The 17,653-nt window shown below is 48.9% G+C and overlaps 1 protein-coding gene across 2 annotated transcripts in view; it reads left to right on the top strand.

The window, feature by feature from the left end:
- Positions 1–8,556: 8,556 nt before the first annotated feature.
- Positions 8,557–17,653, top strand: part of Ubash3a (ubiquitin associated and SH3 domain containing A) — a 32,066-nt gene continuing 22,969 nt past the window's right edge. For both annotated transcript variants that reach the window (XM_051153386.1, XM_051153387.1), the window contains exons 1-4: positions 8,557–8,708; positions 10,337–10,390; positions 14,779–14,965; positions 16,185–16,383. In XM_051153386.1, coding sequence (XP_051009343.1) covers positions 8,596–8,708; positions 10,337–10,390; positions 14,779–14,965; positions 16,185–16,383 — 553 coding nt within the window. In that variant the 5' untranslated portion in view covers positions 8,557–8,595. The remainder of the gene's footprint in view (positions 8,709–10,336; positions 10,391–14,778; positions 14,966–16,184; positions 16,384–17,653) is intronic.

The following is a 17,653-nucleotide window of genomic DNA, read 5'->3' as shown; positions in this document are numbered from 1 at the left end:
CACGGTCACACTATCAGTAGCTTCCCACAAGCACAGCCCTTTCCTGGCTCACGCAGGCATGACCTAATTGAAAATGAAAGTATCGGAGCCCTGGGGACCCAGGCCACCCAGCCAAGTGAGGAGTGGCTGGGAGCCTCTGCCTCAAGGCCAAACCTACACAGGGCTCAGGGCTCTGTTTCCTGCGGTAGAGACCTTCCAGAGAGGTCTGAATGAACACAGAGATGGAGGGTGCTCCCAGGTGGGTCCTGGGTCATCCTCCCAAGCACACAACCCCAGGTGCTATAGGAATCTGCTTCCATCAAGGCTGAGGTCCACAGAGGCCTGCTGAAGGCTGGTGAGCACCAATGACGAATCTATGTCTGCCTTCTTGCTGACTACCCTGTTGCGTTTATCCACATCCCAAGCAGAGCTGCTCACCATCAAAAACTAACCTTGCTTATCACAAGGTTCTAAGGCTCTAAGCTTTCTGCAAAATCAACCCTTGCAGGTGGATTCCCTCCCAAGGAGGCCTTGGTTGGCAGAGCCTACGTGGGGAATCAGGGAATTTCCTCAGAGTACATCCTGGAAGCGTCCCCTCCCCCAGGGGTCCCTTACTTACCATTTCTGGAGCCGCCATCGTTCAAAACAGTAATAATTTCCCTTTTCATTATAAAAATGAGCAGGCAGGTAAGCGGCTGGCAAAGGGGAGTCCAGTAGGGAAACAGTTGTACCAAGTCACTCAGCCTTGTCGACTCTGTCACTGAGGCCAGCAGCATCACCGCGGCACCTCTGTAACTCAATCTGGACGTGGCTATCAGGTGGCCCTGGTGGTACGGCCGCAGAAATGGAGGGAGCAGCTTGTAAATAAGCAAAGCCAGAATTACAGGAGTGTCACAGAAGAACCGTAGGGTCCAAGAACACTCCTTTTGTTAAGATGAACAAAGGAACCACACCCAGTGCCAAGCAGACAGTCCCATAGAAGGGCAGGTCGGCACTTTCCTGGGCAGTGCCATCCACCCAGGTGACTGAGGACAAAAGACTTAGACTGGAGGGAGCCATGCACTTTGCAGGGACTCGGAGCTCTATGCTGCTGCAGAGGTCTCAGGACATCTGAGTTCTCCCATGTGGCCTTGGGCCGTAAAGCGTGCCGGAGGAGATACAGATGGTGACATAGAGGATGGTCTCTGGGAAGAAGAGACCCCAGCATAGGATTTTTCTTAACAGGCAGCCATTACTTCAAAGGCAGGAGAGAGGACGCACCTGAGAAAACCCCCATGCTCAGAGACAGAGGAGGAAAGGTCACTGAGGGAGGAGACTCTGGGGTCTGGTGAGGGCTGGACTCCCAGAGTCTGAGCAGGCTGTGTCAAACATGAGCCTCAATAGGTACACTCTGTGCTCATGGAAATGGCTGACGAGGTATTTGGAAGCACTTTCTCCTGATGCTGAGGCAGGAGGATCATGAGTTTGAGGCCAATGGGCTGTAGGATAGGTTCTAGACCAGTCTGGGAGTAGTGAGACCTGACGGGAGGGGTTGCCCAGGCAACATAGTTCACTCTATATTGCTGCCTGCCTCCACGTACTCCACCCTTTCAGACATGTCTGGATTCACTCAAAGTCCTCCGTGTTTACAGACCTTTTGTCATCTCTGACTACTCTCCCGATCCCAAGATGGACATCTGTTGAGATGGTCATAGGAGATTCAGCTCTTGAAGCTTTCTCTTCTTTCTCCGAATCGAAGCATCTTAGAAGATCATCTAGAATGTTCTGTCATAACCCCCACGGTGACCAGGACCATGAAGAGCCTAGATTGTGAACCTAAGTGGTCAAACAGTACTGAGATATAACCAAGAGCCACCAGGGTGTAGACCAAAGGTCAAACAGCTTTCACAGCTCCCTCAGCACCACTTGCATACAGGTGAGTTCTCTTTGGCAAGTTTTGGAGTCAACTATTGATTTGGATGGTTTCTTTCCTCTGTCTGACCTGAAAGAGAACTTTTTAAGGTATGAGGAAAGGAATACGCCAGCCAGGGAATTTCCTGGCTGATGCGAAGGAGCTTTCTCCTCCCTCCCTCGTCCTCGCACCTTCCTTCCTTCCTCCCTCCCTCCCTCCCTCCCTCCCTTCCTTCCTTCCTTCCTTCCTTCGTTTTGGTCTTGTTTCCTCACTTCAGCATCATGTTGTGTAGCCCAGGCTACACCATTCTGCTGCCCCAGCCTCAAGTTCTTCTCAAGTCTGGGATTACAGAGAAATGAGTCAAAACATTTCATGTTTCAGTATATTACAGATGTAAATGTAATTGTTGAAGATTTTTATAGACTGACTAGAACTTAGGGGGTGTAGTGTGTGTGTGTGTGTGTGTGTGTGTGTGTGTGTGTGTATGTGTGTTGGAATGTTGCAGGGCAAGAACCAAATCATCTTGGTCTACCTTTAATCCCCTTCGGGGTCATTTGTCACCCACCTCTTTGTCTGACCTAACAGCTCTTCAACAAACAAGTAAATCCGTTGGAATGCATAATTTAGCAGACCACCAACTTCTCCCACTCCTAAAGCTAAGCATGGCATCAGATGGCATCTGAGAGTTTTAGGAGAGGTGTCTCGGCTCTCCTGGAGCCCATCTATCTGATGTCCCTGGCAATGTGTTTGAAAATGCCTTCACTTAGACTGCCTTTTGTTCTGTGACTATAAAAAGTTCCCGGAACATTTCCACAGGGAAGCATTGTCCTTCAGGGTAACTGGACGCCAGGTGACTCCCAGCTCGATCACAGTGCGCTCACTGCTTCTCAATTCCCGTTGGGGCAGCAGGTGAGTTTTGCCTTGATGGTAGCAAGCTTTGTCTGTTTCTAACATTCAAATTCAAGATAAACAAGTTGACTAGGAAATTCCTCTTGACTCCCTCAGAGGAAAAGGAGAACAGATGGAGGACTGGAGTCCCTAACAGCAAAGGAAACAGGCCAAGCAGAGAAAGGGTCTGCCGGCTGACCGTTCCATGTAGACTATGCAAGAGAAGGAAGGTAACAGAAAGCAAAATGGTGGTTGTGGGGTTAGGGTGGAGTGAGAGGAAGTGGGGAGATATGAATCAAAGGGTGCAGATTCTAGATAATGTCGCACGGGTACATCCAGAGTCAGGTGTGTGATCTCACAGCTACAGTGCAGCACTGAATGCTGCGAAATGTGGAAAGCTGGTTTCAAAGGGCAGAGGGTGGAGTTTGGTTCCCATCGCCCATGTTAGAAGGCTCACAACTGCCTGTAACTCCTGCTCTAGGGGGTCCCCAACACCACCTTCTGGCATCCTCACACGTGTGTGCGTGCATACACACAAATAAGCCTTTTTATTTAAAAATAAAAAAAAATGTGACAACTTGAGAAGTCATATATAGAGACAGGATTGTAATTAAAGTTTTAAAATATTATAGAAAAATAAACTCACATTTTTAAGGTGAAACGCTGAAGTCTCTTCTCTACAATAAGGAGTGGCATGGAGGCATTGTCATATCTATTCGGCATTTTATTTGGGGTCCAATGTAGTACAGTAAAGGCAGAAAGAAAGACAGAGAGACAGAGAAAAGAAAAGAGATTGGGGGAAAAAAAAGAGGATAAATGAGATGAAAAAGAAGGAAATATAAAAAGGAAAATCATAAGAACCAGTGAGCAATAAGGACATGAAGCTGACCATGGTGGCGCAGACTTTTAATCCTAGCACTGGGGAGGCAGAGGCAGGTGGATCACTGAGTTTGAGGTCTGCCTGGTCTACAGAGCGAGTTACTTTACCGAGCAGCCAGGGCTACACAGAGAAACCCTGTCTCGAAAAACCAGAAGAAAAAAAAAAAAAAGTAACCTGTCAAGTTAATTCACAAACACTAATGCAGAACTCCTTAATCAAGTGTTAGTGCACTGAGTCCAATGACTAATAGTAAAATATTTAATGATATATTCAAGTATATTTATTAATATATAAATGCTATATTTAAGTATTACCTGTTACATAATATATTATAATAATAAAGAATAATATAATATAATAATATATTATCTATATATAATGCGCATGTATATGTTTGTTGTATGTATAACAACTGGTTGTTATTCCAGTTTCAGGGGACCTGATGCCCTCTTCTGGCCTCTGTGGGCACCAGACATGCATATGGTGCACATGGGTACATTCAGGCAAAATACCCATACCCACATGTATATGGCTATAGACTCAGAAGATTAGTCTTAGGAAGCCAGATTTACTTTTTGCCTTCAGTGGAATAATAAGGCAAATTGTGGTATAATAAAATCACATAGAGCCCTAATGCTTCAACAACAGCAACTTGAAAGGGAGAGGAAAGCTGCTGTTATTGGGAGAGATCAGATCTTATTAGGTCAATAGAAAATGCAAAAGAATTATCTGCAGATCCAGGGGTGATAAGCAGACTCGGCGAGGTCTCTGAATGTGGGGTATCCTTGTACAAAAATCAGCTGTCCTTCTCCATCACTGCCAGCAACCGGAACTGGTGCTGTTTTAGAGCATCCTTTACAAGGGGCTAGAGAGATGGCTCCATGGTTACGAGTACCAGCTGCTCTTCCAGAGGATCCAGGTTCAGGTCCCAAAAATCCACATGGCAGTTTGCATTGTCATGGTAGGGTCACAACTAGATTTGTTGGTCCAGTTTTGAAGGACCTGATGCCCTCTTCTGGCCTCTGTGGGCCACATGCATACATTCAGGCAAAACACCCATACACATAAAGATTAAATATGTGTTTAAATATTATTTAAAACCAGGCATGGAGGTGCACTCCTAAAATCCACAAATTTGGAAGGTAGAGGCAGAAGGGTCAGGAGTTCAAGGTCATATTTAACTGAGTAATGAGTTCAAAGCCAGCCTGAGCTATATGATGAAAGTCTATATCATATATATATATATATATATATATATATATATATACACACACACACATATATATAAATTATATGTATGTAATTTATAACAGCAACAAAAACATAAATGGAGGGACCATTTCACTGGGTAAAGTGCTTGTCATACAAGCCTCAAACCTGAACTTGAACCCTAGAACCTACACAAAGATGGAGGGAAGCCGGGCAGTGGTGGCGCACGCCTTTAATCCCAGCACTCGGGAGGCAGAGGCAGGCAGATCTCTGTAAGTTTGAGGCCAGCCTGGTCTACAAAGCGAGTCCAGGACAGCCAAGGCTAACACAGAGAAACCCTGTCTCAAAACAATACACACACATAGGCAAAAAAAAAAAAAAAAAAAAGATGGAGGGGGAGAAGCAACTCCACTAAGTTGCCCTCTGACCTCCACACATAGATATGATGTACATGCACCCACAGGTACCCAATAGACACACACAAAAATCATAAATGAAATATTTTTTAATTAAGAAAAGAAACTAAAAACTAAAAACACTACCAGGAGAAATTAAACAGAGAGATCTATACCATGTTCGTGGATTCAAAGGCATAATACTGTTCAAATGTCAATTCTCTCTCAAATGATCTGCAGATTCAATCTAACCTCATAAATTGTTTCTGGAAAAATAATAATAATAACAATTAATGACTGGAACTTTTGTTGTCTTTAGCATTCCTTTCCTTGCTCTTTTCTTAAGATCAGTTTTATTGAGGCTAACTTCACAGGCTTTCAAATGAGCCCATACTCAGTTTGGCCATCTTGGGAAAAAAAAAATGACACCACTGTAAATACCAGTCAGACAGGTCCCTCAGCCCACAGCTTATTCCCACCCTGTCTCAGGCCACTGGTCCTCACAGCTACAGATCAATCTTAGCTTGTCTGGCCCCAGGCACTCAGCACAGTGAACTTTTCTGTGCATTGGTGTTGCAGGGAGCAGGGTGGTGGGGTACTTCCTGTGTGTGAGCACAGTTCCCCTGAGCACACAACTTCTATTGTCTGTCCACAGTTGGATCTGACTTGGGCTATTTGGATCATTTGGGACTATGATGAGTGAAGCCACCATGGACGTTTTAAGAGGGGTTTTTGTGTGGACGCACATTTTCAGTTTTCCCTGATAAAATCTAAAGTCTTCTGGTCGTGTAGTAATTGTATATTGACCTTTGTGAGACATAGTTTCAACGTGATTTCCAAAGTAGTTGGACAAACTACAATCACATGAAAAACACAGGTGTTTCGAGAGTTCCCTGGCCTTGTTAACGCTCGGCCTTGTTGGCTTTTTTGACGTTAGCTCCAGGTCATGCTGTGGTCTTCATCTACATCCTGCAGGGATGGATGAGGCAGGCTGGGATGAGGCTGAGCATCTTTCATAACTGTTCAAGTCTCTTCTTCATCAGGCATCATCTAGATACTTTCCCAGTTTTAGGCTTGCTCATTGGTTCTCTCATTAGCTGTAAGAATGCATTCTTCGCATAGTCACTGTATATTCTGGGTATCAGACCAAGTATGTAGGTGGGGAACGTTTTCTCCCACTCTGTGGCTTACCTTTTCTTTCATTTCCTTTACAATGCTTTTCAAAGACTAAAGGCTTATGAGTTTGATGAAGCCCCATGTGGAAGAATAAAAGATCACCCATTGTGCTTACTATGCCCTAAGAACATTTTATAAACCAAGACACAGCATGCATTTTTTTCTTCTAGGCTTTCTTTGATAGGTTTTATAATTTCAGCTTTTACATTCAAGCCCATCATCCATTTTGAATTAACTCTGCACATGCTGTGCTGTTTCCCCAGCAGCCCTTCCTGGGGGAATTACAATGCCTGATTATTGACAGTTGACCACTGTCCGTGTGAGCCATTTGTACCCTCCACCGTACACACGCAGCTCGCTCTTTGAATTTGCATTAAAAAGCTAAGAACGTAGAGCAGCCTCACAGACACAGAATCAGGACGCCCTCACATCGTAGTGATTAAAGCACAGACATGGTGACGGCAACGCACAAACCAGGCGAGAGAACATGACAGAGCCAGAAGCAAACTACATCAGTCAGTCACACAGCTCACAACCCCGCTGGCGTGTGCTGGTCTTGTCGATGGAAAAATAAAGAACCTTTAGCCCTACCTCACACCACACACAAAGCAATTTCTACCCACCACCAAGCTAACCAGGAACGACAGACGACAGCAAATCTTCTAGAACACAGCTGAGGAGACCATGTTCACCGGAGCGGATAAACAACGATTTCTCAAACAGGATGCAGAAGATGCCAACCAGAGCTTCCATGGAGTGATTTTTAAAAAGACTGACAAGGAGGGGAAAGGAGCAGAGAGCTCCCCAGAGAGTCTGTTCCGTGACCAGTAAGCCCACGAAACAGCCCTGGTATCACAGTCCTTCTCGGAAATGCAAATTGAAACTGCAGTGAGATGCTGGGTATGAACACAGAGCAGAGGGCTGAAAATGCCAGGCTTCTCACCCTCAGCTGGCCAGAGGACCGACTGTCACCTCCTCCCACACATACAGAAGCAAAGAAATGAATGGAAGAGCCAGGGCCTCTTTAGTAGGCTGTTGCTCAGCAAAGACCTAACTACAGAGCAAGCTATAGACACTATTTGGAGCAAAGAATCAGGACATGAAGAGCTAAAGGGTTAAAGCACTTACCTAGCATAGACAGGACCCTGGGCTCAATCCCTGATACCACAAAAAGAAAAAGAAAAGGAAGAAAGAGAAAAAGGAAAGAAAAGAAATCAGCTATGACAGAGCGTGTGTTCTGGTGTTCTGTTTACATGAGGGTTGAAATTATCCTACAAAAGAGATTTGCGGGGGAAGGGGATAGCCACAGGAAGAGTTCAGAGTGGGATAAGGATGCTTCTAAGGGTCTGGAAAATTCTGCAGCATAATTTCATAACCTGTATTGCTGTCACTGGACAAGATCAGCCTTTGCTGTACAGACAGTCCTGGGCACTGTGGCATCTGTGGGTTGACATCTACTAAGTTGCCAGCATGTCCCCACCCCTCTGAGTTTTGGCAACCACAAATGTCTCCAAGGCGCTGCCAACTGTCCCTTTAGAGAGGGGTGTAAAGCTAAAAAGCTCTGGGTGTTACATTATTGGTTCATTGGCCCTGGGGTGGGGGGGAGAAAATATGGTCAATTTATGGAAATCCCTCATGTTACAAGCATAGCATTGAACCTCAAAAGTTCTTCAATAAAATAGGTCAATCAAAATAAAAAAGAAAAAGAAAAAGAAAGAGAAAAGAAAACAGTTTTCTAAGATGTTTAGAGAAAAAAACAAACAAAACAACAGTGTGTCTGCAGACATGGAGGCTAAGGCCCAGGGTGGCGAGGGTAGGTGCCCAGTGGAACAGCCGAGGGAAGCCTATTCCAGGCTTCTGATTCCCCCAACCCTGTCCCACATACTAAGGTATCCTTCCTTCCAAATGCTTCCCTGAGCGAGCGCCTAGCAGATCCCGATGACGAGCTTTGGGGCAGACCCCGTTGTGGATGCAGGTAAGTTTGGAAGCCGCCGCTGTGAACCCACAAGGAGAATTCAAGCCCAATCATTGTGCAAACAGGATATTCGCTGGTGTCGGAAAGATCAAAAAAAGACTTGAGGTTTCTCTTCGCAGCCTCAGCCTGCCTCCTTCTCCCCTCTCCCTTTATCTGGCCCTTGCAGTGAGCAGGCGCCTTTTTGTACAGCAAGCAGGAAGACATGGCTGCGGGGGAGACGCAGCTGTATGCCAAGGTCTCCAACAAGCTCAAGGGCCGCAGCACCCCCTCGCTCTTGGACCCCCTCCTGGCCATGGGCATCCCCACACATACCGCGTGAGTACTGCGGCTGCCATGGCCCCACAGCCTGGCTTCTCTGCCTGGGTGGAACCCTCTGCTCCACCTGCCACACAACTGGATAATGGAGAGGTGCTGACTTCCTGCTAAAGTGCTCGCCTCATAGTGTGAAATGGTGTCTGAGAAGAGGGTTCCCCTTCCTCCTGTTTATACATGGAATGGTCTTAATCTGATGAAGACCCCAAAACATGTGCACGTCGGCAGCCATGTGGGTCTCTGGCTGCCCACTTGGGCTTGGAGTGTGAGGGCAATCGCTCCTGCAGAGCAGTGACTCCAAAGGCGACATTTCAAGTTATCTGACACTGATATGGCTCTCTTAGGCTAGGATCTCCTGAGAGAATCACCATTCGAGTTTCTAAGCAGCACAGGGAACGCCATTTGTCTCCGGAAGAAAGGAATGGCCTGTGAGAAATTTCAGAGACAGCTGAGGGCTCATCCAAAGCTGCAAGGCTCAGGGAGGAAAGAGATGCTGCTGACCTTAGTGGTGGTGCTGCCCATTGCAAACCTGCCTCTTAGCTGTGGTCCCCTCAGATCCTTATTCCCAGGGAGACACATCAGAAGTGTGCTTCAGGGGACCCAGGGCTCAGGGAGTGAGCCCCACACTCCTTCAACGAGATAACAACACCCTGGCCATCCTGGAGGACATGATACTGAAACTAGTCCCTTCTCCCAATACCAGGGCTTTGTTGACACTAAATGGGGAACAGAACCCAGTCCCTCAGGGAGCCATCAGTCACACGTTCACCATCCAGCTGCAGGTGAGAGCACCAGGCCTAAAGAATAAGAGCCTGCTGTGAGCCTAGGACAGGGGCCGCCTCCCAATGCCTCCGAGACCCACTGTGTTTCACTGCTCAGTTTGTATGGGGAGTTCACCTTCAAAATCGCTGCTAGCTGTTTACAGTTTACTGTTAACAGTAAATACCCAAGTGTCTTAAAGTTCGTCCATAGGCAAGGCTCATAGCATGGCCTATCCGAGCAGCTACATTCCTCATGCAATTAGCGGTAATGCTGGGCAGCACCACATTGGATTCCAATGGGAACCAGCTGTACCAGCCAGTGATTGCTGGGTCCGTTGCTCACTCCCATCTCTTTGGCCCAGCTCAGCCAACGAATTTACATCCCAGGTCCCAGATTGAATAAGACACATGGGAGGTGCGAGGAAAGCAGCAATGAGCATCTGAGAGTGAGGGACCCAGGAGAGGGATGTGGACCAGCCTGCCCAATTGTTGCAGGGCTGCATCTGTCAGGGAGCACAGGCCCGAGGCAGAAATGCAGCCCGTCCCAGCCGACTGTAGCATCCGCAAGTGTTGCAGGGTAGCAGGGTGTAGAGAGGAGAAAGCAAGAGAGAGCAGAGGCCAGGCCCTCAGTGCCAGGACTCCAGGGCCCAGGAACAAGTGATCAAGCTGTGAGAAAAGAGCAAGTGGGCCCTGGGGCATGAGTCACTGTGTGAAAGATGGAGATCTTGGCATAAGGGCACTTGCTGGGAAGTCCAGCAGCTTGGCCCTGGTAGGACACAGCGTGGATGAGCAGCCATTTGACTACTAGAACTCAGCCCTTCCAAAGAAGAGACAACTGGGCCTTGACCATCCTGTGTTCACGTTCCACAGGCTCAAAGCACTCGCGGCTACAGGGAGGAAGACTGCAGAGGAGGCCGCAGACTGGTGAGTGGGGTGGGAGCTGCAGGGTTACAGGGGGCTTGGGTGACACCAGTGGGGCTCTGTCTCCCATGGGTGGGTCCTCTGAGTGGGATGGAGTGTCTGCGGAAGTGACTCAAAATAAGATCCATTTCCACCCATTAAGAGAGACATTAAGAGAGAATCTAGAGATTTTCTCACTTAAAAGCCAGATTTACAGCTCTGCACGGATTCTGCCCAGCATTCTGGGTTCCAGTACAAACACGCGCGCATTCACGCATATGCATACACAACTGATTTATTTCAAATTGAGCTCAAAAAGAGATTTATGTTTATGATATATGTTAACTAAGTAGGAAGGTGTCATCTTTGTTGATAAAAAATGCACCTTGCTCTCAGGCCACCACAGATGAGAGGCATTTAAAGACAGCCATGAATCCCTAAGGTATCTCAGGGTACACCTGTAGGGGGGCTGGGGAAAGAGGACCCACCTTAACTCTCACTCCAGCCATCCACTTTAGGTGGGGGGTGGGGGTGGGCCTGAGGGGGGGGAATCCTTGTTCTTAGGAGCTTCTCCCCAGCCCTGGTGTCACTTGACACCATCTTTCCTCCCAGCTGGGAAGTCCTCCTGCTCCTATCTGAAGAAGCCACAGAGAGAATTGAACCGAGCCAGCCGTGTAAGAAGCAGGTCCTGGCCTTGGCTGTGGCCAAGTGGCGAGGGTTTACCTATAGTGCAGGGGGGACCTGGGTCCTGCATCAGGTCCCTTTATCCTGTTGCTGAAACCAAATGTTTGACAAAAGCAACGTGAAGGAGGAAGGGCTGATTTGGGAGTGTTTGAGGCTGTACTCCATCACGGTGCGAAAGCCATGCCATGGGGCAGGAGGGTGAGACAGCTGGGCTCTTTGTATCCACAGTGAGGAAGCTGAGAGAAATAAATGTTTGGTGGCCAGAAGCACACTCAGAGGTGCTGCCCTCCTCCCCACTGTTGCTTGACCTGCTCTTTCCTTTTTCTCATCCCAGTCCCCTATCCATGAAATGGCATCACTCACTCAGGGCGAGTCTTCCTTCCTCAGTTGACCCAGCCTAGAAGTTCCCTCGTGGACAAGCCTGGCAGTTTCTCTTCTGAGGCTGATTCTGGAGTCTAGCAAATGAGCAATTCATATTTACTATCCCAGGTTCCATGCCTAACCCTACCTCCAGCACTGGAGAGAAGCCTGTTTGGGCCCAGGGTTCTGTGTTCTGGGAGAACCTCTTCCTGTAAGACCACAAGTCACAGAGCTCACAGGCAGAGGGCGTACAAGCAGAGGGCTCACAGGCAGAGAGCAAGGATGCACAGGCAGAGGGCACACAGGCAGAGGGCACACAGGCAGAGGGTACACAGGCAGAGGACACACAGGCAGAAGGCATACAGGTAGAGGACACACAGAGGACACACAGGCAGAGGGTGCATAAGTAGAGAGTGCACAGGCAGAGAGCACACAGGCAGAGGGCACACAGGCAGAGGGCACACAGGCAGAGGGCACACAGGCAGAGGACACACAGGCAGAGGGCACACAGGCAGAGGACACACAGGCAGAGAGCACACAGGCAGAGGGCACACAGGCAGAGGGCACACAGGCAGAGGACACACAGGCAGAGGGCACACAGGCAGAGGGCACACAGGCAGAGGACACACAGGCAGAGAGCACACAGGCAGAGGACACACAGGCAGAGGGCACACAGGCAGAGGGCACACAGGCAGAGGACACACAGGCAGAGGGCACACAGGCAGAGGGCACACAGGCAGAGGACACACAGGCAGAGGGCACACAGGCAGAGGACACACAGGCAGAGAGCACACAGGCAGAGAGTGCACAAGCAGAGGGCACACAGGCAGAGAGCTAGGATGCACAGGCAGAGGCCTCTCATGCAGTTGGTGCACACGCAGAGAGTGCACAGGCAGTTGGTGCACAAGAAGAGGATGCACAGGCCGCAGGCTCACACACAGAGTGTAAACAGAGAGCTCACAGGCAGCACCTCCACCAGTCAGGGGAATGCCCAGAGTCCCAACAGTCTGACAACACAGACTGAGGGTGGCTAGGCAAAGCCTCTACAAGACATGAGGATTGTCCAGAGTTCCAGCCATCTGAATTCAAAGCCAGCCTCCAAGTTCAAACTCTTCTCTATAAACCAAGCTCAGTGCCAGGAGGGGCAGCGTGGATGTCACCTGCCCGTAACAGCCTAGCCAGCAAGACTCACCAAGGAAGAGAGATAAAGCCAGGTCTCCTACACTTAGCCGAGAGTGGTCCTAACATCTTATAGGAATCAGGGAAGCATGGGATTAAGAAACCATTAAGTCACAAAGGACCTTGATGCTGTTGAGGAGGAGGCAGTGTGCAGTATAGGTCAGCGCTGGGAACATGGGAAGCTGACCACCTAACTCCGCACAGTTCCCACTCTAGCAGAGATCTTAAAAATCAGATACATGGAGTGCTTGATTACTGTGCTGGAAACTTTGAAAAAGTGAAAGGAATTGAAATGAGTGGTGGGTTGAATAGGAATGTCCTGGAAAGACTCATGTGTTTGAATGTCTGGCTCATAGGGAATGACCCTATTAGGGGGTGTGGCTTTGTGGGAGTGGGTGTGACCTTGTTCGAGTGGGCATGGTCTCTGTCAGGGTGGGTGTGGCCTGTGTCGGAATGGGTGTGGCTTGTTAAAGGAAACGTGTAGTGGTGGGAGTGCCGTTGGGGCGTGGGGGGTTGGGGGAGTAGGCTTTAGGGTCTCAGATGCTCTACCTAGGCCTAATGTGGCAATCACTTGATCTTGTGGATCAAAATGTAGACCTCTCAGCTCCTTTTCCAGCCCAATGTCTGCCTGGATACTGCCACATTTCCCACCATGACAATAATAGACCGTGCCTCTGAAACTGTGAGCCAGCCCCGAGTAAATGCTTTCCTGCGTAAGAGCTGCCAAGGCCATGGTGTCTCTTCACAGCAATAGAAACAAAAATGTCCCTGGATTTGGAAATGGGTAGAAGCAATGTTCCATATGTGTTAGATGGGTTGTGAGGCAGCCTTGAGAAGACCCTATTCTTCACATGGTAGAGCCCGAAACGCAGGTCACAGAATGGCTTGAACAGTAGCTCACGATTTTATGCAAACACACACACACACACACACATACTTGCTGGGCCTGCTCAAATGCTCACTCCATTGGGGTGAGCTCAGGAAAGAGGCACAAGCAGAGCCAGGAGGTACAGACCCACCTCTGTTGCAGATTATCATCAAAGAGAATTTTTTTACACATATGGTGTCTGCCTGGCGATAACACCCCGCTTTGTAGCTGTAATGTGACATCACAGGCAAGTGTCCATCACCAGGAGTCCTCCAAAGCTGTAGTTTCAACGAGTACATGCCAAATAATATGACTCCTGTTTAACTTTTGCGTTAGAGAGATTTTCCAAGTGAATTTTTGCCTGTGCTTCTTGCTCGTCCCTGGGGAACAAATGTCTTGAAGCAGAAATATTAATTTAAGACACTGAGTGTTTTCTTCTGCATGTGCTGGCAGACCGCTGTAAGGAATGGTGGCACGCCTGCAGCTGTGGTCTGCACTTTTGACACAATAGAAAATAGCACTGAACCTTTAGGATAAATGCCTATCAGCCAGGCACAGTGGCACAAGCTTGTAATCCCAGCACTCAGGGAGGCAGAGGCAGGTGGATCTCTGTGAGTTCAAGGCCAGCCTGGTCTACAAAGCGCGTCTAGGACAGCCAGGACTACACAGAGGAACCCTGTCTTGAAAAAAACAAGCAAACAAACAGATAGACAAATTGTGTCTTTTTCATTTTTTAACTTATTTTGTAATGAGCTTGTCTTTGGTGCTGTACATCAGTTTTTCTTGTATTTAGAGTGATTTGCTTAGGTAGGTGTGACTCACACCTATAATCCCAGCAGTGTGGAAGCCCAACTGGTATAAACAATGATCTGTCTCAATAAACAAAGAAATGCTTTTTAATAGAAATAAATAAGTACTTTTTGAGTAAAAAAAAAAAAAAAACCTCACACAGCAGTATTCATCTAAATGTTGTCCAATATTTTGTGGCTTCAATTTTTCCATTTAACTTGAAGTCTATGGTGAAGTTAAAATGTGAAAATTTTTCCCTGTGTGTTTCAATACCACAAAGATACCTAGAGCAGCACTTTTCTAAAGGTTGGTCCTTGGCATACTATAATGGGGCTGAGAGGAGGAGGAGGCACGCATTGGTCTAGCCTAGAGCCACACAGCCCCACCACTAGGTGCCGTCTTGCAGGGATGGCCACAGCACTGATGTGTTTGTGTGAGATCAGCGTGCCCCACACCTCAGGCTGGTGTCACAGCTGTTTCATGTCCTCAATGGGGACAACCCCAGGTGACATGAGAGTGTTTTCTGTTGCAGGCTGCGTGGCCACTGCAGTGACCCTTCCCTGGATGACCCCATCCCCCAGGAGTATGCTCTCTTCCTCTGCCCTACGGGGCCCTTGCTGGAAAAACTCCAAGAGTTCTGGAGGGAGAGCAGACGCCAGTGCGCAAAGAACAGAGCTCATGAGGTCTTCCCTCACGTGACGCTCTGTGACTTTTTCACGGTGAGTCCAGCCCTGAGGCCTTAAATGCTCATCACTAGTTTCCTCTGATAACCAGGCAACAATAGAGCACAACTGATTTATTCTAATCAAGACGTTAGCGTGATCTGGCTTCTTTGCAAGGAATCTTTTCCTTCCTCTGGTCAACTTCAGTTCATCCTTCAGGACCCAAGTCATTTTAGAGTCTTCAGCTCCCCAGGGAGAGGGAGGTATGACCCTAGACTCTCTGCATCTTTTTGTAACTGTCTCTAGGAGCACATTTGGGTGCTATGAAGGTGATATGCCCCTCTAGGAAAGCAGATGTTGCCCTGGTCCTTGTCTACCCAGAGACTAGCTAAATCCTGAACCGAGCAAAAGCCCCTGTATGGTGAGAACACTGATGAATGCTGGGTCTGGCTAGGCATAAACCAGGGTCTTCCCTGCGTCAGGGCCTGGCCCTCGGGGAGGAAAAATGATCAAATCAGCAGCCTTCCCAGGAACATAGCCAAGGCAAGAGGATGCCCCGTTGCTGGACCAAGAAAAGAAGGCCTGAGGCTAAGGAGGAGGACCCGCAGCTGGCTCCTCTACACCTCTGTCTGATGATTTCAAGAAGGGCCCCCCCTACACCTGGGACATCAGGACAGAGCTTCCTCCTGCCACTCCACAGTGCTAGAGGAACACAAAGCACAACGGGCAACAAAGAAGCTTCCAGAAACTATCCCCTGGGAAACAGCACCTCCCACGCATCCACGCAACATCCCTGTGTGCCTGAGACTAGTGGGTCTCTGGGGTCAGAACTAAACTGCTGCGTCCTGTGGTGGAGGGGAGCTGGGGGAGGGAGGTCTGAGCTGGGATCCCGAGGGATACCACGAGCTTCCTCTGAGTTGACTGGAGAATTCCAGAAGGTAACATACAAACTGAGAAAAAGCAAGGCTCACAGAAGGAAAGAGGACTGACTCAGGAGGTGATGGCGTGGGGGTGGGGGAGCAGTGATGGGGGGGGCAGGGTGTGGGGGTACTTCCAACTTAAGCATGTAAAAGGGATTATGTTCTGGGAAGACTTCTTATCCAAGATGCCTCAAATAACTGAGCAGATGATATAGGGGGGCTGTGACCCTTCACCCCATAACTGCAGGGGCTGGATAGGGAGTATCCTTGGACAGAGCAATTAAGCCTTAATTCTCAACAGGTGGATCAACTCAGCAAGCACTGAGGGCTTGTACTCTGTGCTTCTCTTCCCTTAGTGTGAAGACCAGAAGGTGGAGTGTTTGTATGAGGCTCTGCGGCGTGCTGGGGACAGGATCCTGGGCTCCTTTCCTGCCCTGGTTCCGCTTGCTCTCCATTCTTCCATCAGCTACCTCGGCTTCTTCATCAACGACGGCCCTGCTGACGTCATCCGGGAATTCGCCATGGCGTTCGCCACAGAGGCATCAGTCTTGGCAGGTAGGAGACCCCAGCTGTGGGCAGACACACTGAACCATCCCCCAAGGCCTTGGTGGGTTGGCTCCCATCTGTGGTGATGGCTCTTTAATGGCCATCCTCCATGGGATGGTTTGGCTCTTGTTGTAAGGCAGCAAGGACATCAGCCATTGCCCTCAGACAGACACCTATCTCTGTGTGCCCAGATGGGTCTTACAGGTCTCACCTTAAGAGGGGTGGGGGAGGAAGTTCCAGGGGTGGATCCCAGTTGGTAGAGTGCTTGCCAGGGCATGACATTCCACCCTCAGCACTGTGTATTCCAGGCACGAGGTCCACACACCTGTAACCCAGAAAGGGGAGGCAAGAGGATTGGAAGTTCAAGAACGTCCTTCACCATATAGCAAATGTGACTCCTACCTTTATTACATGAGACCCCGTCTCAAAGAAGAAAGAGAGAAGGAAGGAAGGGAGGGAGGGAGGAAACTAAAGCTGAGGCTGCCCAGCAGGAATCCCTGCTCAGCATCACTGTATTTGGTTACACAGGGTCCCCCTCCCACCACCAGGAGCCCCAGAATGGCATCTTACTTAAGATGCAATTAATTAAGATGAAGTCTCATTGGAGTAAAGTGGCCCTAAGTTAATAACTGGGTGACTGAGACCTAAATCAATAACCCTAAATCGATAACATGGTCCTGAAAAGGACACATGGAGATAAGGAGGAGACCACTTGACCACAGAGGCAGAAATGGGCAGGATGGAGTCCCAGGCAAGGGATGCCAGGAGAGGGCTGACACCAAAGGACCCACACTTAGAGCCTTGAGAAGGAATGTGGCCCAGCCCACACCTTGATTTTGAACTTCTACCCTCAAGATCTCTAAGACAATAAACTCTTGTTGTTTTACACGGCCCAGGTTGAGTATCCTATTGCAGTGGGAAGTGGGTGCTGTGCTCACCCATCTTGGTGGCCTGGAACTGAGCAGTGTGCCTCATGGACCACTGCCAGGGCTCTGTGTTGATAGGCCTAACTTCCTGGGAGAGCTAGCCCCAGCCTCATATCCATCTCCTGACCCTGAGTGGGCTCTGCCGGCTTCCCAGGCTATACCTCAGTCTGACCTGAGATGCTAGGAGAACCCTCCTGGGATGACAGCTCAGGAGTGCCCCAAGTCCCTCCCTGCCCACACTGGCCCTCTCAGTGAAACTGAACCCAGGTACACAGGGCAGCAGAGGAAAAACAAAAGCCTATTCAGAAGTCAGCATGACTCACCCCTGGGGCTCTGGGGAAGCCAACCCAGGT

The sequence above is a fragment of the Acomys russatus genome, chromosome 11 (genome assembly GCF_903995435.1).
Source record: "Acomys russatus chromosome 11, mAcoRus1.1, whole genome shotgun sequence".
Lineage (NCBI taxonomy): Eukaryota > Metazoa > Chordata > Mammalia > Rodentia > Muridae > Acomys > Acomys russatus.
Note: the sequence above shows the minus strand (reverse complement) of the source record. Positions and strands in the feature narration are given on the sequence as shown.